The sequence below is a fragment of the Epinephelus moara genome, chromosome 16 (assembly GCF_006386435.1).
Source record: "Epinephelus moara isolate mb chromosome 16, YSFRI_EMoa_1.0, whole genome shotgun sequence".
NCBI classification, from domain to species: Eukaryota; Metazoa; Chordata; class Actinopteri; order Perciformes; family Serranidae; genus Epinephelus; species Epinephelus moara.
In genome coordinates, this window is record NC_065521.1 from 28,838,412 (window position 1) to 28,863,983 (window position 25,572).

The 25,572-nt window shown below is 41.4% G+C and overlaps 1 protein-coding gene across 1 annotated transcript in view; it reads left to right on the forward strand.

Moving 5' to 3' along the window:
- The first annotated feature begins 3,306 nt into the window (after nt 1–3,306).
- Nucleotides 3,307–25,572, forward strand: part of plcg1 (phospholipase C, gamma 1) — a 32,960-nt gene continuing 10,694 nt past the window's right edge. The window contains exons 1-17 of the mRNA XM_050064532.1: nt 3,307–3,597; nt 4,902–5,189; nt 15,437–15,589; nt 16,954–17,047; nt 17,136–17,183; nt 17,731–17,815; nt 17,967–18,050; nt 18,400–18,422; nt 18,512–18,581; nt 18,675–18,773; nt 20,752–20,870; nt 21,444–21,529; nt 21,959–22,079; nt 22,337–22,505; nt 24,065–24,187; nt 24,576–24,677; nt 24,982–25,169. Coding sequence (XP_049920489.1) covers nt 4,973–5,189; nt 15,437–15,589; nt 16,954–17,047; nt 17,136–17,183; nt 17,731–17,815; nt 17,967–18,050; nt 18,400–18,422; nt 18,512–18,581; nt 18,675–18,773; nt 20,752–20,870; nt 21,444–21,529; nt 21,959–22,079; nt 22,337–22,505; nt 24,065–24,187; nt 24,576–24,677; nt 24,982–25,169 — 1,781 coding nt within the window. The 5' untranslated portion in view covers nt 3,307–3,597; nt 4,902–4,972. The remainder of the gene's footprint in view (nt 3,598–4,901; nt 5,190–15,436; nt 15,590–16,953; nt 17,048–17,135; nt 17,184–17,730; nt 17,816–17,966; nt 18,051–18,399; nt 18,423–18,511; nt 18,582–18,674; nt 18,774–20,751; nt 20,871–21,443; nt 21,530–21,958; nt 22,080–22,336; nt 22,506–24,064; nt 24,188–24,575; nt 24,678–24,981; nt 25,170–25,572) is intronic.

Genomic DNA, 25,572 nt, shown 5'->3' on the forward strand with positions numbered 1-25,572 from the left:
GATTCGATTCAGGAGCCTGCGATCGATATGACGCAATATCATATGCCCACAATCACACAATCATTTACATCAACTCACAAAAACAACTAGAATATGATTTGACCATTTTATTTCTGAGCTCTGTTTGTTGTTTGAGTGGAGGCGCGCTTGCCCAGAAATGGTGACACAGACGTGCTATGTGACTTTCAAAATAAATGTGTATCTTTAAGATGACGATATGGATCGATGTTTCATTTTGCATCAATATAATCGGATCGTTAATCAATGAATTGATGTATCGATGTGGATCGATGTATCGTTACACCCCTACTCTGCAGTGGGCAAGTTCTGATTATTTGATACTTAAACTTTGCAGCGTTAGTGGTGACAGCAAACAAATCTGTCTACTCAGTACGAAATTCTCTATTTTCCTCCAAGACTTTTTCTTCTTTGGATTTGGAAGCAATAACTAGCCTCACTAAGGAGATTCAAGACTAGCCAACTAGCCATCACTGTTGAGATTCAGCAAATTTTGTGCAAAGTCTGGTGCAGTGATCAAATGAGAGAGAATTACAAAATGAAAATGTTAACACAAAACTGCCCAAGAAAAAAGCAAAATTTCTAGTGACAGGTAAAATGTAATTAAAGTACAATTACTAAACAAAAGGACCAAACAAAGGGATTACATCCAAGTCTATTTGTTTCTGTAAACAGTTTATATGTAGAAGTTACTGGTCATTCTGCTGCTTTGCATCTTTTCACTGTGCAGAAATGTCTCCTTATGGCATAGCCTATTTCCGAAAAAGCTTCAGCTTTATTGCCCAGTTGTTAGAAAAGTAATCATAAGGCTATCAAACAAAATAACTTAGATTACTGTGATGAAGTAATTAAAATAGGTGCATTATTTATTTAATTTTGAACAGATTTACTATCTGTAACCTTTTACATTTCGAAAACTTCCTTCATTTACGAGGATTTAAAGTTTGTTTGTACCATTCCTTATAATTTATTATGAAAGTATTCTAAATAAAGGCTAATCACTTGTAGTGACACAGTAAAGTCCAAACTGGTATAAACATCCACAGTGCGCTGTCATGCATCCATTTTCATCCGCTTATCCGGGGTCGTGGGGGCAACAGGCCGAGCAAAGCACCCTAGACTTCCCTCTTGTCAGCAACGCTTTCCAGCTCCTCCTGGGGGACCCCAAGGCGTTCCCAGGCCAGATGAGATATGTAATCCCTCCAGCGTCTTCTGGGTCTGCCCCCGGGCCTCCTACCAGTGGCACGTGCCCAAAACACCTTCAGTGGGAGGTGATCAGGAGGCATCCTGATCAGATGCCCGAACCACCTCAACTGACCCCTTTCAAGGCAAAGGAGCAGCAGCTCTACTCCGAGCTCCCTCAGGATGTCTGAGCTCCTCATCCTATCTCTAAGGCTGAGCCCAGCCACCCCACGGAGGGAACTCCGCCAAGTTTGCAAGTTTTCAGGTTTGCAAGTCTGCAGCCAATCCCGACACAAAAGGAACAAAGTCCAAAACCTGATCAGATGTTATGGCTGAAACTAGTGTGTCTATGATTAATAATATTTGTAATTTGATATGTCATACACGTGTGACCAGTTTTAGCAGCAGTAACAAGATAAGATAATTAGGAAGTACTAATTTGAGGACATTGGGGCTTCATTATGCTCAGACTGTCTCTACAGACAAAAGGACATTCCTTGCTTGGTGTATGGAGCAAAGAAAATTGATGTGGAGTTTCTAAATGAACAAATCACAGACTTTTATTTTACTTTCATTATTTGTAATTTTTATTTTACAACACATTCAGATATTGAAATAAACAGTTTCGAACTTTATTACACATTGTGACTATTAAAAATAAGCCCAACGTCCTCATATGAGGACATCATTTTTTTCGGAAAACTACTTCCTGTTCAAGGACAATGTTTCCTTATTACACTCATCAGGTCCGACTGATCCCAAACAGCTCGGAGACATTAACAACAGACAGAAGCTGAGGTCTCAGGAGGATATTGAGAACAACAAGCTGAGGCCGTCTGAAATCAGGCGGCAGGCCACAGTTGGTTCCCGGGCCACACTTTGGATATAGGACCAGCCATGTCAGCCCAGTCTCCAGACCACTGCCTCTCCTCCAAAACACAGTTCCACAAGTTCCTTGAAACAACTTTTACTGTGAATTTTATGAATGGAATTTTGCTCGTGCCTTTTGGGATGATTTTCATTATTGATTGTATTTTCTCTAATCTAACAAAGGAAAAAGTTTTGTTTGGTTTACCTGTGAAAGATCCGTTACACAACCTGGCAAACAACTCAATTGTCATTCTTGGAAAGTTTTTTTTTTATACATCAAAACAGATTCATGAAACCTAAACCAAATTTCTCTGTTTTTCATAAACAAATGTGTCATTACTTTTCATCACTGAAACATATGGAGAAAAAGAATGCAATGAAACTTTACATGCTAGCAGAGGATCTTAACTCTTTGAAACCGGAGCAAATTGGCTTGGTTTCTTTAAAAAAAACCATAGGAATAAGGCAATGAGCAACAAAAGAAGAACAGCAACATCTGATGTAATGCAGCACTGTCATGTCTGCTGCATAACACTGTTTAAATCATCACTGCTAAGATCCTGTGCAATATCCCATATCTATATTATACTGTGAATATATTGTAAATAGTTGTGTGTACAGCAATTCAATTTAGTGCCTTACTTTTTTTAGATATATTTTTTTATCTATATGTATGTTTATATATATTCACCCAGGAGGGCATCTTGGCTCCCAAGAGGGCACTTTAGCGTGCGTTTTGGCTCCCAAGAGGACACTTTAGTGTGTGTTTTGGCTCCCAAGAGGGCACTTTAGCGTGCGTTTTGGCTCCCAGGAGGGCACTTCAGTGCACGTTTTGGCTCTCAAGAGGGCACTTTAGTGTGCCTTTTGGCTCTCAGGAGGGCACTTTAGCGCACGTTTTTCAACAATTGGGCCAGGAGGGGCGGCCAATTGTCTTACCAAATTGCTCACCGCCTTTTCTCCATATTTTTCAAAAGAATTGCACCAATTTGCTTAATTTGGCATTAAGCATTTTTTTTAAATTTAATTTTATTTTTTTATTGCTATTATTTTAATTTTGTTTTTATCCACATTATCTTTATGTCCCCTTGGTCTTTATATACCACACTGTACTATGCCAATTTGTGTTGTAAAATTGCTAATAAAGTCAAAAAAAGACTTTTATTGTGAAAATCCGCAGCGGAAATGTGGTTTTTGACGCCGGCCCGGTTGATAGGGCTGGTGGTCGGCTGGGGGGGAAGGGCCTGCACTAGCTGGATCTGAGAGCAGACAAACTTGCGTAGTCTTGCCACGGTCCTCGCTGTCTGCCTACCTCTCTCTATGGACGGCCGGAGGGTAGAAGAGGAAACGGGGATTGTTGTCGTCGGGACCGCAGCGCTTTTCCAGGGCCCAGCCATGATTTAATCACGGAAAACCGGGGTGTGGGGGGAAAAGGAGAAGGAGAAAACCGACGGGAGCGCCAGAGGAGAGGAGCAGAGACAGGAGCAGCCTCAGCCGTTGGAGATGTGCGGTCGGGCCGAGATTGCGGCGGTAGGTACAAGCACAGCACGGTAGTCCCTGCGACGTGTTGTTTTCCACTTGAATTTTCTCCGCACGGTGAGACGACAAGAAAGGGGAGAAAAGGGGGCATTGTATCTGCTGCTACCTGAGCTGTCCTCAGGAGTGAAACTAGCCGTGATTCTCCCTCTTGGCCCAGCCAAATGTTAGCACACACACCGGCCCCGTTTCCACGCTGTGAAAATAGCCAGACGTTTCTTGTTATCCCACTCTGCTGCCATTCGCCACCACTTGTATTCCTAATAATGTAATGCCTCCTGTTTCCAAAGGAAACTTTGTTTTCCTGTGGGACTGACTGCAGCAGGTTACAGGCCTGTTGGTGGTTTAAACAGTCTCAATCAGGCTGAACCTCCCCGCTGCCACATTGGAGGTAAAGATAAAGTTATTTTGCCTGATTAGCTTCATCAACACGTATTCTGCCTCCTTGCCAGGCTGCAGCTGTCATTTATTTACAACACTGTTAATTATAAATCATAATTCTGTGCCTGTTGGGATTTAACAGTGTCCTGTGTCACCTAATACAGAGAGTAACCTTACCCATACAGAAAAATCAATACCATCATGCATGATATAACATGTTGAAATGATATATTTTCTATACCAACATACAATATGTCTGTTTTTTTCATTTAAAAATAATTCAGGAGATCATTGCTACTTTATATATTATGTAAATGATGTTTTACAACCACATTATTTACTTACTTAGTAGGTACCATCATGTAGAAAACGTGAAATCAGTTAAAATTTGTGTAAAAAAATTGCAAAACACACGTATTTTAGTTTCTGCATTGTATAGTTTTTTAATTGTGTCACAGATTACATTATTTTATCCCTGGTAGGAAATGTGAAATGTGTCAAAAATATTGTTGTTGCTCACTTTTTTGTTGGAAATGAATCTGTAAGATGCCCAAACACAATGGGTTTTAGTTAAATATGATTTAATAAATGGGTATATTTCAGGCTTTTTGAAAATACTCCTACTACTTAAGTGTACAAATGTTTTTTAATGTAAAAAAAAAAGTGTATTTAATCCGGAAAAATTAGATTAATCAAAAGAGATTGTGGATGCTGAAAAAAAAAAATGTTTTCTTCTGTATATTTAAACATGTGCTGCGTATGTAAGGTAAACTTTCCAGCATGGTTTAAAACTTGTGCTACCTGACAGCATCGACTCTTCACTGCTGCAAAATGTGCGTACAGTACAGACACACTAAAAGTCCTCTGTGAGTTGTTGTTTCATGGGTCCCCCCCCTCCCCCTCTTCTCCTGCCGTAGGTATCCCTGTCTAAGCCTGGACTGAGCAGATTGTTCTGAGAGGAAACGGACAACAAACAGGGGAAGTGAACATGGCTGGGACCTCGGGCTTCTTTTCCAATGGACCTGTTCCGTGGATGGACAACGACACGGAGATGAATAACCTGTACCGAGACCTGGAGCTGGGGACAGTACTGACACTGTTTTATTCCAAGAAGTCCCAGCGGCCGGAGAGACGGACATTTCAAGTCAAGCTGGAGACCAGGACTATTATCTGGACTCGTGGCACGGACAAAATAGAGGGAGAGAGTGAGTAGCGTGCAGACACAAACATACACACAAACAGGTAGTGATGCTCCTAAGTGCTGGTTGTAAATGTAAAGGTGTCATGCCAGAACCGGTTGGTTTGCATACACGCAGAAATATGAACACTGCAAAGTGTTGTGAGGTTCTTGAATGGCTCTTAAAAGACTCAGTAGGCACTAATGGCATGATGGTATTGTGGGTAACATCAGTTAGGACTGAAGACGTCACTTCCAGACTCCTAAAAAATGTAAGTCGTAGGGCTTGGTGAAACTAAATATCAAGATGTCATTGACCAAATGCATCAATATTGGATTTACATGCAAGGAAATCAGTAGAAAATAAAGTGAAACAGGTTGATTGTTCATTTTACACAGATAAACATAACAACATTTTTATTATCTGTGCCTCCAAGACCACAAGAGAAAACATGCAAGCTTTATTATAATGTTACGAAAAAGAAAATCCAAGTCGCGTCTCTCAATATCAATATAATAATATTCATTAATTTCATCTCTGATCAGTTCCTGAAAGCTTCAGTTCTGTCTCTCCAGAATGGGTAGGATTTGGTTTGTTCTTATGTTTTTTGTTGTTCATAATTCGGAGACTTGATTTACCGAAAAGCCCTTTTTTAAAATTTTGTAGCATCATGAAAAATTTTGACAAAGCAGTTGCGAGTCTCGGTGGATATTAAAGTAACAACTGTTGTTGTCCGGCAATAAATAAATCACATCTCAGGTACAAATCCACGGGTCAAGAACAAGAAGAAAGTTCCCCTTCCTGGAACATTTTTGTCGCCTTAATACGAATATACTGTAATTTAGCAGGAAGCTGACATTCAGGTTAATCTTCAACAAAACAGCATGTCTAACTGAGGACACGCAGGCCTTCAGTGAGTCGTAAAGTCGTCTGTCTCTCGGGTAGCAGGATGCCTTGTGCACAGCTGCACTCTGCTCCGGATGCAGCAAAAAAGAGCACAAAAAAAAGATGGTAGGCTTAGGTTTTTTTTTTTTTTAACACAACAGTATCATCTTCTCTGCTCACACATGCGCTCATAGCTGCCACTTGATACTCCTAGAGAGGTGAAATTGGCCTAAGCGGCTCATTAATGTACAGGAATAGAATATGAGGGGTTTTACTGGAAGCGTGTGATCATTTGGGAACATTTTGACCCGCTGTATTTACCCCTTATCAATGGCAGTGAAAGAATGATGTCCATTAACGGTGGAAACAGCACTCTGGTTTGTTGCTAAATATAAAATGCTGAGAAGCGTACCTTTTTTGTCTGCTAATCGAAGTGTATTTGGCATGTTGTCTCTCCCAGATAGATTTTTGTTTTTGTGATCTTTTCTATGAAGGTGCTTGTTTTGTGCACGTGAACCAGATGTATATTATAATGTGATGCAATACGATATAGGTCTGCCTTGACAGAGCAGGATGTGGTCTTGCAGAAGAAATGGCGGTAACCTACTGCTTAGAAGTGTAAGCAGGGCAAGTGATAAAAATAAGGTTTTGGAAACCTGAAGACAATCACAGCCTTTTCAAGCAAAGAAACAACTCTATTTTAGGCTCACGAGTGTTTAGTAGTGTTGTCAAACATATCAATTTATCGATACATATCAGTTCTGAATATTTGAAATGGTTTCAGTACTCGTTTTCCGCAGTATCGATATGGCCATACAAGCCCCGCTTTCTGGCTCCTTTCTGACTGTTAATGTTAACTGCAGTCATTTAGCTGTTCTCTGCTACTAAGAAAAGACCAGTCATGTTTTAACCGTGTTATATTTATCTTTTAATACACTTTAATTGTATGCTCTTAATGTTGGTTTTCCCCATGACATTGAACATTGATATTATCCAGTTATCTGGTACAGAGTTTGTTTTGATGCTTGAGACACTATTGCGAAACATCACATATAATTCACTCACTAAACCTCTAGAGTATCATACTAATGATCTTGACAACTTCAGTATGTTACTGATAACAAGGCGACACTTGAATCATGTTTGACTGTGTCACATCAGTTTGCGACTTTATTGTCGTCATGTCAGAGGAAACAGAGTAACTGATGGGCTTTGATGCAAACTGTACTCAATGAGCCTGTTTTAGGTTTTTTTTTTTTTTAATGAATGAGCTTTCATTAAGGCCAGACACACCAAACTGACATCAAAGAGCGAGTGGCAACAAAGGCCAATGAATCGCACTTGAACACACCCGACGATTACAGCCAGCGGGCAACTAGCTGTACGTTTTGCGCCTGTGTTAAGAGGAAATAACTCCATAACAGCAGGCAGCAGTAGTTTGTATTTTCCATTCAAAAATGGAAACCAGAGAACCAACAGGATGGGTTAGAGATGCTAGTTACAGTTAGCCAGTTAACACATTGACAACGCAAACCGATGTTGAAAGAACAAATGATATTTACCGTGCGCTAATGAACAATAACACAATTACGAACTGTTCCTGCTAAAGAGCTCACAACTTTTGTCGTTTGTTCGTGTTCCTCACGACTGTTTCCCGGGGCTCTGCCGTCTCTGATGCCGATTCAACATGCATGGTGGTAAAAAGCCTACAAGGGCCGACTTGTACCAACAGTGCAGGACACGCTGCAAAAGCTAGACTGATCGAAAGCTCACTGACAGCTCGATATTGACTAACGGCCAACATTCGGTTTGGTTTTTCTGGGCCCTTACACTTTCAAGCTATGATTTAACTTTGGTGCCCCATTAGTGAACCTCCCATCTTGGTCCTTGGAGCCCACCCCAGTGCCAGATCCTCTCGTGTTTACAATCTTAGCCCAAAAGCACTAAAGTAGGGGCCTATAGGATGCAGGCTTTTATTTTAATAAAAGACTACAGCAGTTGATTTCACTGATCAACACTGGACCTGACAGCACCGAGGTAGCTATCCCTTTATTATGGCTTGGTGTATTAGGCAGTGATGCCAGGTCAGTATATCGACAAATAATAGATTCCTTCACGTATATATTGGTATTGGTACGGGTTGGGAGATGGGGATCGATACAGCATAGTATCGCGATATTTTTATGTGGCAGTATTGTATCGTCAAACGGTGCTAAGTATTGTTTTACATTATATAATATGACAAATACAACACTTTATCTTATTTGATAAAACAGATGCTGACAATGTTTTCCTTTGGGGGACATAATTTACAGTTTTAAAAAAGGTAATAAATCACAGTGTATTTTATCACAATATTAAGCATATCGCATCATATTTAAAATCGCAATACTATTGTTTCGTGACTTTAGTGTCGTGATAATTTCGTGTTGTAGATCCTGTGGGGATCCCCATCCCTAGTATTGGTGTATATATCAGTCGATTGAAAGACATTGCAGTCCAGAAATGCCAAATTAAGTTTGAGGTCATTTATAAACAATGTTGCCGTGACAGTTAGTCCATCCAAGAGCACTGATGAGTTAATTTTTCTTCTGTAAAATGCCCCACGCAGTAGGGCTGGTACCCAACACCTTAACATATCAAGTGAAATAACAGAATGCCAAGTAGTATCCAAACTTTTTTCTAGTCAAAAAATACCTGTATTAAATCCTTTTTATATCCAGATCTAAAAAGATCTTGCACCCAATCATTGCAAGCGTTTTTAAATTTAAACTGTGATTGGCCCATTACAGCAGCAGCTACAACCAATACAGTGTGTGGTGTGGTGAAAAAAAGTCTTAAACCAGACATGGGAAACGTTTGGTGAGATCCGCAGAGCCTTAGATCATGTAGCACTGCACAAAATATTGCAGAAACATGGAACATCACTACTCTTGTTTTTATTTTATATAATAAGTCGTTGTTGTGTACTTTCACAGTGGCGTGACAAGCATGTGTAATGTGTTGAGCACCTAGTGTAGCACACATCTCTGCACACAGTACAATACACACGTCCGTGGTAAATAATGATTCACACATCATGAGTGTGAATGTGGCTCTGTGTTTATGTGTCCACAAGACCTCTCTGATAACCACTGAATCAGAGCTCAGTCTGCATTTTCGGGTCACACTTGGCGCTCTGTCAGCCGTCGGTCACGCTCACACTGAGCTTCCCCTGCAGGACCAAGTTAACCATTTAGTTAACAAACAACTGTGACACCTAACACTTGATTTCAGACAAAAGATTTTTTTCACACGGCTTTGATTAATGACGGCGTGCTGCGACTTCTGCAGAATAGATCTGCTCATGTTGCAGTAGGACAGTGCACATACGTATCCTAACTCTTATTGGTGATAGCTCTGATGATTTATGGCGTCATTGTTGTTATTATTATAATCAGACAAGTAGTTGATTAATTGATTTGTTGATTGATGGCTCAGTCTTTGGGCTTTGGACTGTTCATTGCCCAAAACAAGACATGTGAAGCTGTCACCTTGAACTCTGGGAAGCTGGGGTTGAAATATTACCCCGCTAGGGCTGCCACTAACGATTATTTTCATTGTTGACTAATCTGTCGATTATTTCTTCAATTAGTCGACTAATCATTTCATCGAAAAATGTGTTAAAATGTTGAAAAATGCCGGTCTGTCTCGCCCAAACCCCAAAATTACGTCATCTAATGTCTTGTTTCATACTCACGCCAAAGGGTTTTAGTTCACTGTCACGGGAGAGTGTGTAAAGCTGCCAATATCTGAACATAAGAAGCTGCAGTAAGAGTATTTTGGGGTACTTTTTTAGTACTTTTCGATGAAAAATGACTCAAACCGATTAGTCGACTACTAAAATAGTCACCGATTATTTTAATAGTCGATTAGTCATCGATTAGTTGACTAATCGTGGCAGCCCTATACCCCACTAGCTAACATTTTATAGACTTAATGATTCATTTAGACAAAAGTCGGCAGATTATTATGTTAATTATATGTATCATATATTATATTAATTTGAGCACAGTGCAAAGAACGGGGAATGAATGTTCAAACTATTGTTTTTTTCTATGTATCCACTCATTTTGAGTGTGATGCCTGCAAAACGTTCCACAAAATTTGGGACAGGGGCACGTCTACCACTATGTAATGTCAGCGTTTATTTTAACGACACTCAGTATGCGTTTAGGAACTGAGGACACTAATCTTTGAAGAATTAAAAGTGAAATTTCTTTATCAAGATTCACAAGCGGGCCCCCCAAAATCTTCAGGATCTAAAGACTGTCTGTGTGGAAGAATGTGCCGAACATTTGAACACTGCGAGACATTAGTTTCTTCATACGGGAAGTGTCTTGAAGCTGGTATTGCAAACAGAGGCTTCTACAAGTGTTTATAGATTTCAGCTGGCGTTTTACTTTTTTCCTGTGGTATTCCTCTTTATCTCCTGTCAATTTTACGTATTTAAATGTTACAGTTTCGATATTGGCTTAGTTTTTTTGTGCTAGTACCAATGTGTAGTTTAAATTTCACATTAATAGCTGCATTGGAAATATGTTAAATTTTTTAAAAAAATGACACGTTGAATACTGGAATCAGGGTTGCGTAAAATTTCAGAAAATGGACATAAATGTCGATCAGTGTTTCCCGAAGCACAAGATGGCATTCTTAATTGTCTTTTTTGTCCGTAACCCAAAGATATTCAGTTAACTGTCATAGAGGAGTTAAGAAATGTAAAAATATTCACATTTAAGAAGCAGGATACAGGAGAAATCTTCAGGTCGTTATTGCAGTCTTTTCAGTAATGTATATGTGGATGGAATTGTCACATCAGAGGTTGTCATCTCTCTGACCTGCTTTTTCCATACCTTCCGCAAAAGACACGCACATGATTTTTCACCTCAAACGTCTGATGTCATTTCTAGCTCACACACTTGGCTGTCAGCCCAGTTTGTTCATGAGAAATACATCAACAAATTAGCGGGACTGTAGCCCGCAGGCAGCGACACGTTGCACAGTCAGAATCTGCTTTTTAGATTGTTTATGTCTGTGTGAAAACACTGTTGCAAAGATGAGGTTGTCACTGGAAAACAAGCGCAGCTCCACAGTTAACTTGCTCCATTGGCAGTGCGTCGGAAAGGGGAACAATATCCATGTGTGACACTTATTTGTCAGGGGGAAAGTCCTCTGCTTAACTTTATCCGACACAATATCAGAGGAGCTGATATGGATCAGCTGACGTGTGAGTGCACACTGAAACATTGTCACGCTCAGTCACAGTCACAGCATAGCGTCTTATATATTCTGTGGTCAAACATGAAATGTCATTACGGCTGCAGCTGTCTATTATTATCATTATTTATTAATCAATTAATCTGTTTCCTTGATTGTTGTGTTTTTAAAATGTCAAAAAGTAGTGACAGGTGCTAGGTATTTTTTTTTCAAAGCCCAAGTATTCACAGTGCTTGTTTTGTCTGACCAAATCAAGTAAATATTCAGTTTACAAACAGATATGACAAAGAAAAGCAGCAAATTATCACATCTGAAATGCTTTAACCAGCAAATTTTTTGGACTTTTTGGCTTAAAAAGAATAAACATTTGATCGATTATCAAAATAAAGCAGCCATGTTTTTTAATTAAAGGCTTTTTAACTTAATTCAAATGCATTTGTTCCGAGTTACGAGTGCCTGAAGTTTATTTTTCCCATCACAATAGTTGATCAATTTTCTGTCTGTCGACTTGTCAGTTAATCGACTCACTGTTGCAGCGCTGAATGAAATTCATATCACAGTTGCAGTATCCAGCAAAATCATTGCCACTTTATTATTCGTCAACATTGTGCAGTCCTAGTTTTCCTTCCTCTACAACACACCACTAATGCGCTTTGTTGTAGTGCATCTAACAATTGAAGAGGAAGAGGGCTTTTAGATTGGACTGAGTGACTTTCGAGTTGGGTTTTGATCAAACCTCTTTCTTGTCTGTATGTTGTACAAACTATAGGTGACTAAGTAAGTACGTGCTAATCTTATTAACTTATTCTGTGATCAGACAGTTGCTATGTCAGTCAAAATTTGGCAAATTTTAGACTGTATTGGGCTATTATTTTTGATTATTCTGTGATTAATCAACCTATTTAGTCTATAGAATGACAGAAAATCATCATCATCACAGCACAAGGTGACATCAGTTGTTTTGTCTGACCAATAGTCTAAAGCCCAAAAGGTATCGGGGCTCAACGATAAGGATTGTCCAAATGCCCGGGGCGTAAATCTAGCAGCTCACTTGCCCAATGTCATTTTTTCTGCAGCTGATGATGGAAGTTACTAGGGAGTGTGGCATTTCGTTCCTCTTTCATCTCAGTTGCACATGAACTGTCCCCTGGCAAGAATATAGCGGCAGGTAAAGACAAAGTTTATGAGCTGAAGCGCAAGCGAGCTTTTCAAGTCATCCTTGAAACAGGAGTTTAGATGGGTGGCGTCAGAGGATGTTTACTGAGGCCTAAATAAAGATTCAACTTGACAATTAACTTTAGACAGCATTTTGTTGGGCAGAGTGCTTGTATGGTGCTTGTGATTAGATGTTTAGTATTTGAAAACTTTCTATCGTTAACTGAAAAAAGCAAAAACAAAACAGTTTTGTAGAAAGACTCTCCAGAGTAAGGTGTAAAAAAGTGTTGTCTTGTTAATGAGAACTCAGGTATTGTACAGCCAGTAGTACTGAGATATTGTGAAGTGAAACCCAGCTCTGCTGAGCAGCGGTAGAAACAGTGTGGCAGGCAGGACGGGGCACTGGAGGAAGTGTGGGAGTGTGTTGCAGGATACCTCCTCTCATCTCCTTCGGTAAGGTTACACCTCTGGCTATCTCTTTATTTCCTGCATCTTTCTGAGGCAGGCTCCAAATATTTTGACTCAAATGACTTGAAGTGTCAACCAGATCGGCCTGTCAGAGCCGCCTCGCTCTCAGCAGAAGACTTCTGGCTCAGGGTGAAGTAAACTGAAATATTATGTATGATTAGAGCACTCAGCTCTGCGAAATTCTGCGTGAGAAGACTCTTTCTTTTTTTAATGCTCGAGAAAGAACATGCACATGCTCACCTATACGCAAGCACAGATGTGGTGTGTAGGCGACAAAAGCACAGGATGTGTGGTTCGGGGGCAGGAAGAGGAACGGGAGCTGAAAGAAGTGTGTGTGTTTAGCAGGAGAGTCCCTGCTCTAGGTCTTAAACTGCTACTAATACAACGCTGATAGGAGCCCGTTGAGCTGCTTTACAGCCTACACTCGTAAAGTTTCTGAGTGCCTATTAGCGGAGTCAAGACGGAATTGTACCTGGTCTTTTTCCAGTAGCATCATTCCTAAAGATAAATGATGAAGCAGTTTTGTGTACAAACCCATGCAGCACTTTTTTTAATCAGTCCATTGCAGGGAAATTAGAAGATATTCAGTGTATAAAGGTTAGATGTGAGCTCAGTGTGCAGGGTTGTTTAGTGGCATGTCACTTTTATATTTTGTACTGTGAATGATTAAAACCATTACAAGCAGTCTAAGAGTCACACAAATTCAACTATTTCTGCGATGTGTTTAAAATCTCTATTGCACAGACCCAAGCAGTCCCACCACAAACTAGTTTGTGCGACTGGCTCGCTGTCTCCCATTTTCAGATTAGTAATTGGTGGTTTTGGTTGATTTCAGTGGTTAAATTCAAACGGGTTAATTTTGGGGCAGTAACTTTGTCATCGTCTTCATTTGAAATTCATCTCTAAGTATATCTGTCCACGGTGTGTCTTCACTTGAAGTGCTATACCTGTATGTGATTTAGGTCGTGGCCTCAGTTTCACTGTTTTATGTGGTCGGGGGGACTTAAAATATCAATACGTGCTGTGTGTTGGTCTCTATGCTGCAAGGTTAGTGTTAGAGGCAATTAAATCTCATAAGATATGTGTAGAGGAAATTATTAAGCAGTGGAATTTGATCCAAGTCATTTCCATGTCTGGGTAAGAACGAAAAAAAGAAAAGAGCGTATGTAAAACTATTTGTGTTTTCAGATTGTCGCCCCTGGTCTGTTTTCCAAAATATAAAATTCAGAATTTCTAGAGAAAGAAAAGCAGAGTGTTTTTCTTGGTGTTTAGAGACAGGCAGCCGGTGTAGCCAAAATGTTTGCCATTGTGTGAGAGCCACAGCGAGCTTGACGCAATCGAAAGCAAGGCAAGAAACACGGCGTGCAGCTGAACTCACACTCGTCATAAGAGCTGCTTCTACACCTGTATGTCACACTCTGCCTCAAGTGCCTTAGCTGTAACAAATCTGAATATCGCAACTATATTGGTTTGAAAGAAATGTGTCAATAACTTTGAATTGCATATGCACATAACATCACAAAGTTATCAGAAAAGTTAAAAAACCTTCACGGCTGCATTCATCGTCATTTCCATGAACACAGCGAAGAAACAATGAAATTATTTCTCTTTTTTCAACTCATTTTCAGCTCTTATTTATATGAGACTAAAACATAAGGGGAACAATACAATAATATGATTCATTTAGTATGTTAAGGGAAAATAATACGAGTATAGGCAGCTCCAGTTAGCTCCTCTTTGGGCAGAGGTGATCATGTCTGGGTTTGGTGTTAGAGGCACAGGATGTGTGGTCCAGGGGCAGGAAGAGGAGTGGGTGTTAGTAGATTCTTGGTAAATGGTAAATGGACCTGGACTAAATGGACTTGTATAGCGCCTTTCTAGTCAGCTGACCACTCAAAGCGCTTTTTACACTACGAGTCACATTTACACACACTGGTGCCACCTTTTTTAACACACAATTTGGGGTTCAGTATCTTGCTCAAGGATACTTCGACATGCGGACTGGAGGAGCCAGGGATCGAACCGCTGATCGTCTGATTAATGGACGAACCGCTTTACCTCTGAGCTGCACCATATGAGCTACAGTACTTTTGCCACAATCTCCTGGCACTTATATGGCAATAAAATCAGGACATTCATGTCAACTATTGGACTTTAAAACCCTTTATTTATAAAAGAGACCTCTAGCTTTTCATACGCACATAACAGATGTGGTCTGAAAAATCAACAGAGACGTTTTGAGTCTGTAAAAGTTGTGAATTTCGATATGGAAAATGTTTGTAAAGTGTTCTTGTTTAGCAAAAATGATGTTTAGTGAGCATCGTTTTAATCATTTGACACTGGATTTTGCTTATTGTGACATATAGAGGTGCCAGAAAATGATTCCTGCTATGATTATTTTGAATTCAGCCATGCTGCCCATCTCCTCTCTGGACATCTTTGTATGTGCAGGAAACTGTGGCTCTGTTTTGCTAACTATTGTGTGTGTGTGTTTGTGTGTGTCTCTCCAGTTGACATTCGAGAGATCAAGGAGATCCGTCCTGGACAGAAGTCACGGGACTTTGAGCGTTATGTGGAGGACTCTGCAACGAGGCTGGACCAGACTTACTGCTTCGTCATCCTGTATGGCACCGAGTTTCGCCTTAAATCACTCAGTCTGGCAGGTACGCATGCACAGACACCAACACAGGCTTTTACCCCTTCAGGAAGTTATACCAGTATTTCACATTACCATCCTGTTCTGCTAACAAGGTGATACAGCTACAAACGTCCTTCAGTTTAAACTTTGTACGACTGATATTTTGTTTTTTTGCGGTTATTACTTGTTGCTTTTTGTATTGGTGGGACTTGTGTTCATGAGTTAATACATCCTGTTTGGTTGAGAGTTCAGAAGTTGATGAAGGAGCTACACATTCTGACAAATATACGCCTGTCTCAGTTAGACGCCTGGTCTGGTTGCCAAGTGGTTCATTTTTTTATTTAGAGAAGGTCTTCAGATGTATAAAACTGGGTTGTTGGCTACCTCAAATTATGTGTCCATTCCTCGGTTACTCTGCAAGTTATTCATATTTCTTTAGTCCATAAGTGTCCTCAGATCAAAAGAATCAAAAGTGTTTTTTAATAAAAATGAATCCAAGTTGTGAGTATTGTTTTAACAGGATAAAGTAGGGTTGTGTCAGTATGCCACGTGCCCTAACTCCGTCTCTCTGATGCACTCTGATGTCTGTCGGAGCTAGATCAAATGAATGATTCATAATTGATATATTATGTGAAGCCTCATTTTTACACAAGTAATATTCATACGGGTTCAAATAAACAATTTGATTATAGTTCTTGATCTTTGCTGAGCAACAGTTTTGTGTGAAAGGAATTAAAGGCCTGTCTCATATAGACGCCTGTCCCAAATATAGGCCCCAATTTAAGTTTTACGGTAATTAATTCACCCTGGCCATTTTTTATTATTTGGTGTGACCAGCAGCTGTGTTGCTCGCTCTTGTCGGTTGGTTGGTAGTTTAAAAGTTTCTCCAACCTTTGGTGGTCACAGTTTTTGCCCTAGGAGGCTGGAATTTGGCATTGAAACCAAGTGTGTGTGTGCGTAAAGGTGCCATTTGGAATGAACACAAAGTGGGGGAAGTGGGAGAAGGCTAGGACAAAAAAGGAGCACAGCTTCTAAAGGATTCAGACAACATGACCAAACTTTATGGAGAGACGCACGCACAGACGTACGCATATATACACATCATCTTGCCACGTCCCCTGTCATAACTCATGAACAAACTGTCATAGGGAGGCATCCTTTAAATAGTGACAAGTGTTTTTGAGGTGTGTGTGTGTGTGTGTGTGTGTGTGTGTGTGTGTGTGTGTGTGTGTGTGTGTGTGATCTGTAGTTGCAGCCCTATGCAACACTACATATCCTTCGGCCCTATCCTCCATAGAGAAAAACAAAATCTTTTCATGAGAATAAAGAGAAAAGAAAATCTGAAAATATTTGCCAAGAGTCAGTCACGTATTCATTTTTTTTCCACAGCAACGTCGGACGAGGAGATGACCATGTGGGTGAAGGGGTTAAACTGGCTTGTGGCCGACACACTGAAGTCTCCGACACCGCTCCAGATAGAGAGGTAAACATGTAGCTCCACGTCACGTCCAAAGCTGAAGCTCTCATAGGTCATTTTTTTGTGTTAAACGCTTTTTATTTTTATTTTTCAGATGGTTACGTAAGCAGTTCTACGCCGTTGATCGCAACAGAGAAGACAGGTAAGTCCGCTCCGTTAAAAGATTTAAACTCCACAGTTAATCAGATCAGCCTCACAGGAAATAGGTACAATTGGAGATAACTCAATTGTCTGGTGCACCAGTTGTGTGTGTGTCCTTTCTCCAGTGTAACATCTTGAACAAGTAGACTAGCTACACCAGGCTGGTAGGTGTCTGTGAGAGAGCTTTGTTGAGGTGCAGCGAAGGAACTAACCTCTCAGCCGCACACCAGCACCTCTTCCTGCAGCAGGAAACAGACTGCAGAGGATGGAGGAGATGTACGGCGATGTTTGTCTGTTACATCCCTGGCGAAAGAGCAAGCCTTTGTTACGCTGCAGGGTTATTGTCTCCTCTGGCCCAAAAAATTCCAGGCTGCATAGTAAAAACGAAGCCAAGAAAGACTCAGCAGAGCACGAGGGGCGTGTGTTTGCAAGGTTTCAGTTTTGTCTGCAGATATTACTGCACCTTATTAGAAGTGTTACTGTACGTGCGTGCTCGTGTTTGTGTTGGATTTCTCAGCAAACCGTGTTGATTTGTGTAATGTGTTTAGGATATCCTGTAAAGATCTGAAGAGCATGCTGAGCCAGGTCAACTACAGGGTGCCCAACATGAGGTTCCTCCGAGAGAAACTTCCGGTAACCTCCTTCTACTTACCACAAGCCCCCTTCCCACTCCATCTCCCTGCCCACTTCCCTTTCGATATGGTGTTATTAGAGGCAAGATTTATGAGTTTCACTGTTAACGGTCCTTTTAGCCCTCCCTCTCATTTCTCCGCTTGTTTTGCAGGACTCAGAGCTGAGGAATGGAGATGTGTCCTTCAGCCAGTTTGCGCAGCTCTATCGCAGCCTCATGTTTGATGCCCAGAAAAACGTAAGTGCAGTCATTCCATGTATCCGCAGATAGTTCTGTCCCGGCACTTTCATCCCCCATCTGATGCCCTGCCAAGGCACCCTTCCTCCCCCATCTGTCTGTTCTCAAATGGCTGCAAGATCAATACAGACCAGTTAAAAACCCACCAAACCCCTCTGGTGGAGGCCATTAGGACACACTCACACGGATGAGGAGGCAGGCAGGCTGGCTGGGGTCGGATTAAATGGATGACCTCAGTGCCCACCACAACTAACCACCCAGCCCCCCTACATGACTAGTACTATACACGCTGAAAGCACAGCACTTTGATTAATTAACCGAAATTTCCGTTTTTTGTTCATTCTTTCAGATGGAGATCCCATTTTTACAGAGGTGGGTCAAAACTCACACATGCACAGTGAGTCTCTCCGCAGCGTCACACATGTATGTTTACTGAAGCGAACCATTGCTTTTTCTGCCAGGTTCATTGACAGACCAGAACAGAGGATCTCCCTTGACGAATTCAGGGGCTTCCTCCTTGAGTCTCAAAAGGTAATATCTCCGCCGTGTCGTTTGACATGCAGTTTATTGCAGATTTGTTTCGTTTGCATGCTCCGGTACACCTGTGTTTGTATCTGAATCCAGGAAATGTGGGCCACAGACAACAAAGTTCAGGAGTTCATGTTCAGCTACCTGAAAGACCCCCTGAGAGAAGTGGAGCAGCCTTATTTCCACCAAGACGAGGTACACACACTCACCGCTTCTCCCACTTCCCCCCTTTTTTCTCAATTCTCTTCATGTATTTTTCTGGGGTTTTGCTCACTAATGGAAAAAAAATGTAAACGTGTTTTTTGCGAGTTATGTTTTCCGATGCCCCCCCCCACACTGTGTTGTAGGCGTGGGTGGGAGATGCTCAGAAATTGACATGGATAGCCATGATCTCGGCCTAAAGCACCTCCTCCCACACAGATAGAAAAAGGTTATTGACTGTGGCGCCGCATGAGAGTTCTGCAGAAAGCGAGGGATGCTTTCTGTGGTCACCATAAAGCTATGATCGACTAAAGAGAAGAGGAAGCTGGTGCGAGCCAGCCTGCAGCAGTTGGTACTGTCTTTCTGTGCTGTAGGTAATGTTGCGTAAGTTAGCAGGCGTACATTGGTCATACTAAGAATAACACCTTAAGGTATTAGAAGAGGAATAATTATTGTTGTTGACCCACTCTGGGAAGTCTATTAAAGGTCAGAGTACAGGGTGAGGTGCGTAACAGAGCTGCTGGCTGCCTTAGGTGGTGTATTTATCTGCAGTTACCCTGCCCTCGGCCTGTATTTTCTTCATATTTTACTATGTAGGAGATGTTCCTGGGCGCAGAGCAGTTCCTGGGACTAGTCATCATTTAGGGCCATTAGTCGACTAGTTGCCCACATGTTTACAATATTGATTTAATTAATTGATTTAATTATTAAATGATATATTTTGGTCGGGGCAACACAGTAGTTTGAGTTGAAGGTGTGAGAAAGAATAGTATCAGTAACATTGTTAACACTGTGCTACATTACAGAGAAATACAAAACCGTACTAATGAACCTTCATTAATATAGGCCTATATTTTATCTACAAGTGCACGTCACACACTGAGCGAGCCGCCTGTTAATGACGCTGTGGGCTAATGGGCATGTAGCTACTTCCATGTTTCAGATGATACGTCATGTTTGTAGTCGACCAATGAAGATGAGTTTACATATCACCTTGGGTTCGTCCTTCACCTTCTCAAAATGATCCCACACTTTGGATTTCCTGCCCGACATGTTATTAACTAGCCTGTGTAATAACCGCAGGTACCAGCCCTGGAAATTAGGGGCCGTACACATGCCACGTCTTTAACCGCCTGCAAAATGTGAGGTCGGGTGCGGGGCGCTGCTGTTGTGCCGGCTTTCAAGAGTGCGGGGGCAGGTTTCATCTGAGGCATCGTGTAGGCTATTTACCTGGCTGATCTTTGTCCAGGCACAGTTTATAAGTGTGTAGGCCTATCGTCCGTGGGACAGATGTAAATCGCGGGCACAGCCCCGAAAAAGCACAAATATAACAAGGTGAAACGCCAAGCGGAGTGAATTTTGGGTTGGCTTTTGCTTTTACTTCAGTGGCGATACCATTTACAAACTGTAGACAACGATTCCTGCATAGTGTAACTTAAAAGTGTGCCCACAAGTTGGCTTCTTTTCCAAGCGTTAAAAAATGGTATATGTTTCTGGTGTTGTTTTGCACAAGCAGGTGTAAAACTCTGTTTACAAACTATATTTAAATTGTGGACTGTTGTGTGTTTTCTTACTTTTAGACTAGTCTAAGTTTAAACTTCTGTTTAAATTGCAGGGAAATTAGTCGTTAGGAACATCCCTAAACAGGAGACACCTTGTCAATCGTAAATATGGCACAAAATTGTTAATTTAAAATTTGTTTGGTGCAGACTTGATGATCTGTATAGTCCTAGGCTTGATCAGATCTTGGCACGGAACACACATCTACATTTTTGAATAGGGAAGTCGTCAGAGTGAAGTCTGCACTCTAATTCTCTGGAAGTCTGAAGAAAGTTTGCCTGAGGCTTTTACAGATTGATGAGTTGTGGCAATGGACAGCCCTAGTCACTTGCGAACTTCTAGTAAACACATTAATAAAGTCCACACATTTGAATTCAGCCTCATTCTCACTGCTCTCCTCTCTCCTGTATAGTACCTTACATACCTGTTCTCCAAAGAGAACACCATCTGGGATTCCTCCCTGGACCAGGTGTGTCCTGACAACATGAACAACCCCCTGTCCCACTACTGGATCTCCTCTTCGCACAACACGTAAGGACAGAGCCCCAGAGCTTTCATGCACACATTTCATTATGTCATGCTTCGGTCAAGTTCAGCCAATTGTAATTAGGCCTTGGGAACACTGGAGTCTGGCGCCCTCTCCTAAAACCTCTTAACCAAAGAGGGCTTTTGAACTGACTTCATACATCAGATAAAAGTGTATTATTCAACAATCACGTTCCAGAATGAGACCCAGGCGTGTATTTTGCAGGAAAATGTATTTTTCCTCCCATTGAAAAGTGTGTGAAAGGCAGTCCAAATGATAACCTTCTGTGCTAGATGTAAAACAATACTCATTGGAGCAGCGGAATGAAAACTTCCCATGTTGCTTTGATTAGGTTTGAATTGACCGACTGAATGAGTAAGAAGTGTTTACTCCAGTCAACAAAAGAAAGAGAGCCCTTTTGATATAGCAGTATCAATGTGTGTGTGCTACCACCATAGAAAGTGTGTTTGTGTCTGTGTGTGTGGTGCAGTCCCTGGCGTGTGAATCCTTTTTGTAAGACTGGTTAGATGTCAGTGTGTTTTTGTGTGCGTACGTTGACGTTACGTGCTTATTTTTAGCTACCTGACGGGAGACCAGTTTTCCAGTGAGTCGTCCCTGGAGGCGTACGCTCGCTGTCTGAGGATGGGCTGCCGCTGTATTGAACGTGGGTAAACACACTCACACATGCTACAGCTTCACCCATGTACAGTAAATCATCACCACTTGACATCCAACCTCGTAATTAACTGTCTTCCCCTTGCTTCTTATCCCTTACAGTTGTACTTTAAATGCAGCTGCCACACCCTTGCCCACACACACACACACACACACACACACACACACACACACACACACACACACTTGCTGTTACATAACAGCCCTGTATATGGCCTTTACACAAAACCCTTGTCAAGCAGGTTTCTATGAATAGGACTGGCTTATTGTAGGGTAAAGGGTCGCTTTGCCTCAAAAAAGTAAACAAATATGATGTAATCTTGTCTGCAAGTTTACAGGGCCTAAAAATCCTCTGTAGTAATTTCCATTCTTCTGTCGTGTGTAGCATAGTAGATGACAAAGTGTTTTTTATTTTCAGTGGACTGCTGGGATGGTCCAGATGGAATGCCAGTCATCTACCACGGACACACCCTCACGACAAAAATCAAGTTTTGCGATGTCTTGACCACCATCAAAGAGCATGCCTTTGTCACATCCGAGTGAGTCTCCATGAGCGCAACCCACTCCATTTCTTTTAACAGCCGTCAGTGGCGGTGAGATGATGACATAGTAAGAGATGACAAAGAGCACGCTCATTGAGAAATATCAGAAGAAGGAATGTGGACAGGCTGCAGGAACATCATTACAGTGTCTGTTGTTGTGTGTGTGAGGAAATCACACGTAAACACAAAAAAAGAATGGATCCCTGTGAAGTTGCAGCTCAACCTCTAAATTCTAACCTGTGGTCCTCCTACAGCTATCCCATCATCTTGTCTATCGAGGACCACTGTAGTATTGTGCAGCAGAGGAACATGGCCACTTACTTTAAGAAGGTGTTTGGAGACATGCTGCTGACCAAGGCGGTGGATATCGCTGCAGATGGCCTGCCCTCACCCAACCAGCTCAAGAGGAAGATCCTCATCAAGGTCAGGGGCCACCTAGAGTCATGAGAAATCATTTCATCCTTTTGAGCCATTTTTTTCCTGCAGGCAAAGTATGAATGGGTGCTCTGTATTAAGCGTGTGGCAGACCCTACGCAGTAGCATACACACGTCACTTACGCCGTTGTGAGCATTTATACTTGTGTGGTGTTGTGTCAGTGTCGCTGTGCAGTTACGGGGTTTCTGTGAAGTGTTGTAAAGTTTACTTGATTCAAAACACAATCACACATTAAACACACATTAAACATGGCTTAATAGAGACAATTTCAAACACGAGTACAAAAATCCGCTTCTCTATAACTCGCAGCATTCACAGACAAAGCACTTATCTTTATCTGGACACAGTTTCCCCACAAATACAACATGCTAATGGTATTAGCGCCAGCCAATGGCATTTTACATTGTATAAATTAGCCTGGCAGCTAGCAATCTTTTCTTCTTCTCATATAAATCCAGGAACAACAGCAACATTTAACAAAGGTAACGGTACGTAATTTGGCTCCATTACATCTCACAAGGTTCACTGACAAAACAACTGTCATACTAAACGCGTTTTCCAAACAAATACAACATGCTATCGTTATTAATACAAGCCTGAGGCATTTTACATTGTATAAATTAGCCTAGCAACGAGTGGAGATTTCTTCTGCTTGTATGAAACCAGGATAAATACCGAGGTATAAAAAAATTACACACAAGACTTAACATGCTATTTTTGTGGAGGCTTCATTGTCTTCACAATTTATTGTTTCTTATCTCTGAAATAAATGTAAATAAAAGCTTTGTTTCCACTGAGGGAAATGATTTCAGCATTCAAAAATAGACAGGAGGTCTGCTTCGCTACAACATGTAGTTACATTTCTGGGGAGGTGCACGACAGGCTATGACGTAGGCTCTAGGCCGTTATCGAGCTACGGCGTCGATTCATCGTAGAAGTATAAATTCTGCCTTAGCAATGGGCGATATATCTTAACTAAATGTATCGTGGCTAGTTCCATGTGGGATGTATAAAATGACTATATTGTGAAAATTGAGTATGAAATATCAAGTAATTTTTTAAAGCCAGCAGCACAAAAGTGATATATCACACACACTTCACCCTCCATCCAGACCACTCTTTTCTGAGAGATAGTGTGTGAGCAGACCTGTGTGTTTGTATTTGTGGGGCTACAGACGGCGACCATTAAGTTGCATTTTGCTACCATGGAGCACCAGTGCAAGTTGCAAATATTATTGATATATGAACTGGATAGTTGTTGGTTTGGTTGTTACTCACAGTGAATAAATGCTCACGTTTTAAGATAAGATAAAACTTAATTGATCCCACACCAGGGAAATTACGACGCCTTTGTAATAGTTTAACTTTCCTCTAACTGCTAACGTCTAACTGTTGATCAGAAGCTTCATGATATTAAGAATATCAAATATATATTGTGTTGTGATACAGCCTAAAAACACAGCAGTATCATTTACAGGCCATCATTTTTCTGACTGTATGTCCCTCTCTTTTTCTGTCTGTCCTATTGTCCCTTCATCTGTTGCAGCATAAGAAGCTTGCAGAAGGCAGTGCCTATGAGGAGGTGTCCACCTCCACTCCCTACTCAGAGAATGATATCAGCAACTCCATCAAAAATGGCATCCTGTACCTGGAAGACCCCATTAATCATGTAAGCATGTGTATCATGTGTAAATGGATTCTCTGTGCTGCATCAGCGCTGACAGTAAGCTGGAAATATGATGCACTGAAGTAGCTTCTATAACAAGCCTGTTTTGTGTTGTCTCTACTCTAAAGTGTTTGGATTTTAGCTATAATAAAGCACAGATACATCATCATCTTACGGCTTGATGCTTCTGTCTGTCTAACATTAATTTCATATTTGGGTCCCACTTGTTTTTAGAACCAGGTTTTGACTTCACAAGCTCTTTGAGACCATTACACTCTGTGTAAGAGGGCAGCTTCTTGCCTGCTCGGGCCACTTTTCAATGCAACACATGGATCCTCTAAATATTTAATCTAACCATTCACCCTCTCCCCCCCCCCCCCCCCCCCCTTAGGAGTGGTACCCTCATTTCTTTGTCCTGACCAGCAGTAAGATCTACTACTCAGAGGAGACCTCCAGTAACCAGGGCAACGATGATGAGGAGGAGCACAGAGAGGTTAGTAGGCCTGATCTGCTATTGATATACATGAAGATGAGAATCACTTGTCCTGGTTTATGAACTTGTCCTTGTAACAGGATCTGCTCAGCACCAGATATTGCACTTAATTTACACACAGTATGAGAAATACAGTATTTTCTGTAGAGGTTGTGGTTTCTAATATTCAAAAACTGTGTCTCTTTTCTTGTGCACATGAAAAGAGGGAACAATATTGGGCTGGTGCAGCTAAATGAAGGTGTACACACGCTTGTGAAATATGTGTCAGTTGACTAACAGCTCCCTCTCTTCTCTAATCGTACAGGTGTCCAACGGTATGGACCAGCACGTGACGGAGAAATGGTTCCACGGGAAGCTGGGCGCAGGGCGGGACGGTCGGCAGATAGCTGAGAGGTTACTGTCGGAGTACTGCCTGGAGACTGGAGCTCCAGATGGCTCCTTCCTGGTCCGAGAGAGCGAGACTTTTGTGGGAGACTACACGCTGTCTTTCTGGTATGGTGCACATGATTTAACAGACAGAGTATCTGCAAACTTCCAAAAGTAATGAGACTATATAGATAAAGGACAATGATTTAACTGACCTTTTGCTAAGCCCTGCCCCTTTGTGATGGTCCAACAAGCTGTGGGAGTGAGCATGGAGCCCACACTGTAACTAACTGCACTCCCTGAAGACATATTATCACATTTTTGGAAAAATGAAAAAGTGGTTCCAGAGAGAAGCAGACAGAGGGGTCTACAGTCTGTGTTTGAAGGATATATCCAGGATGTCAAACTGACTCAGCAGCAACAACAGGTTAAAAAGACAAAGATAGTTAGAAGCTAAAGCCGAACTATAGGCTACAGATCACAGTGTAAAAGTGAACCACCACATCACTGCTGATCGCCACAGAAGACA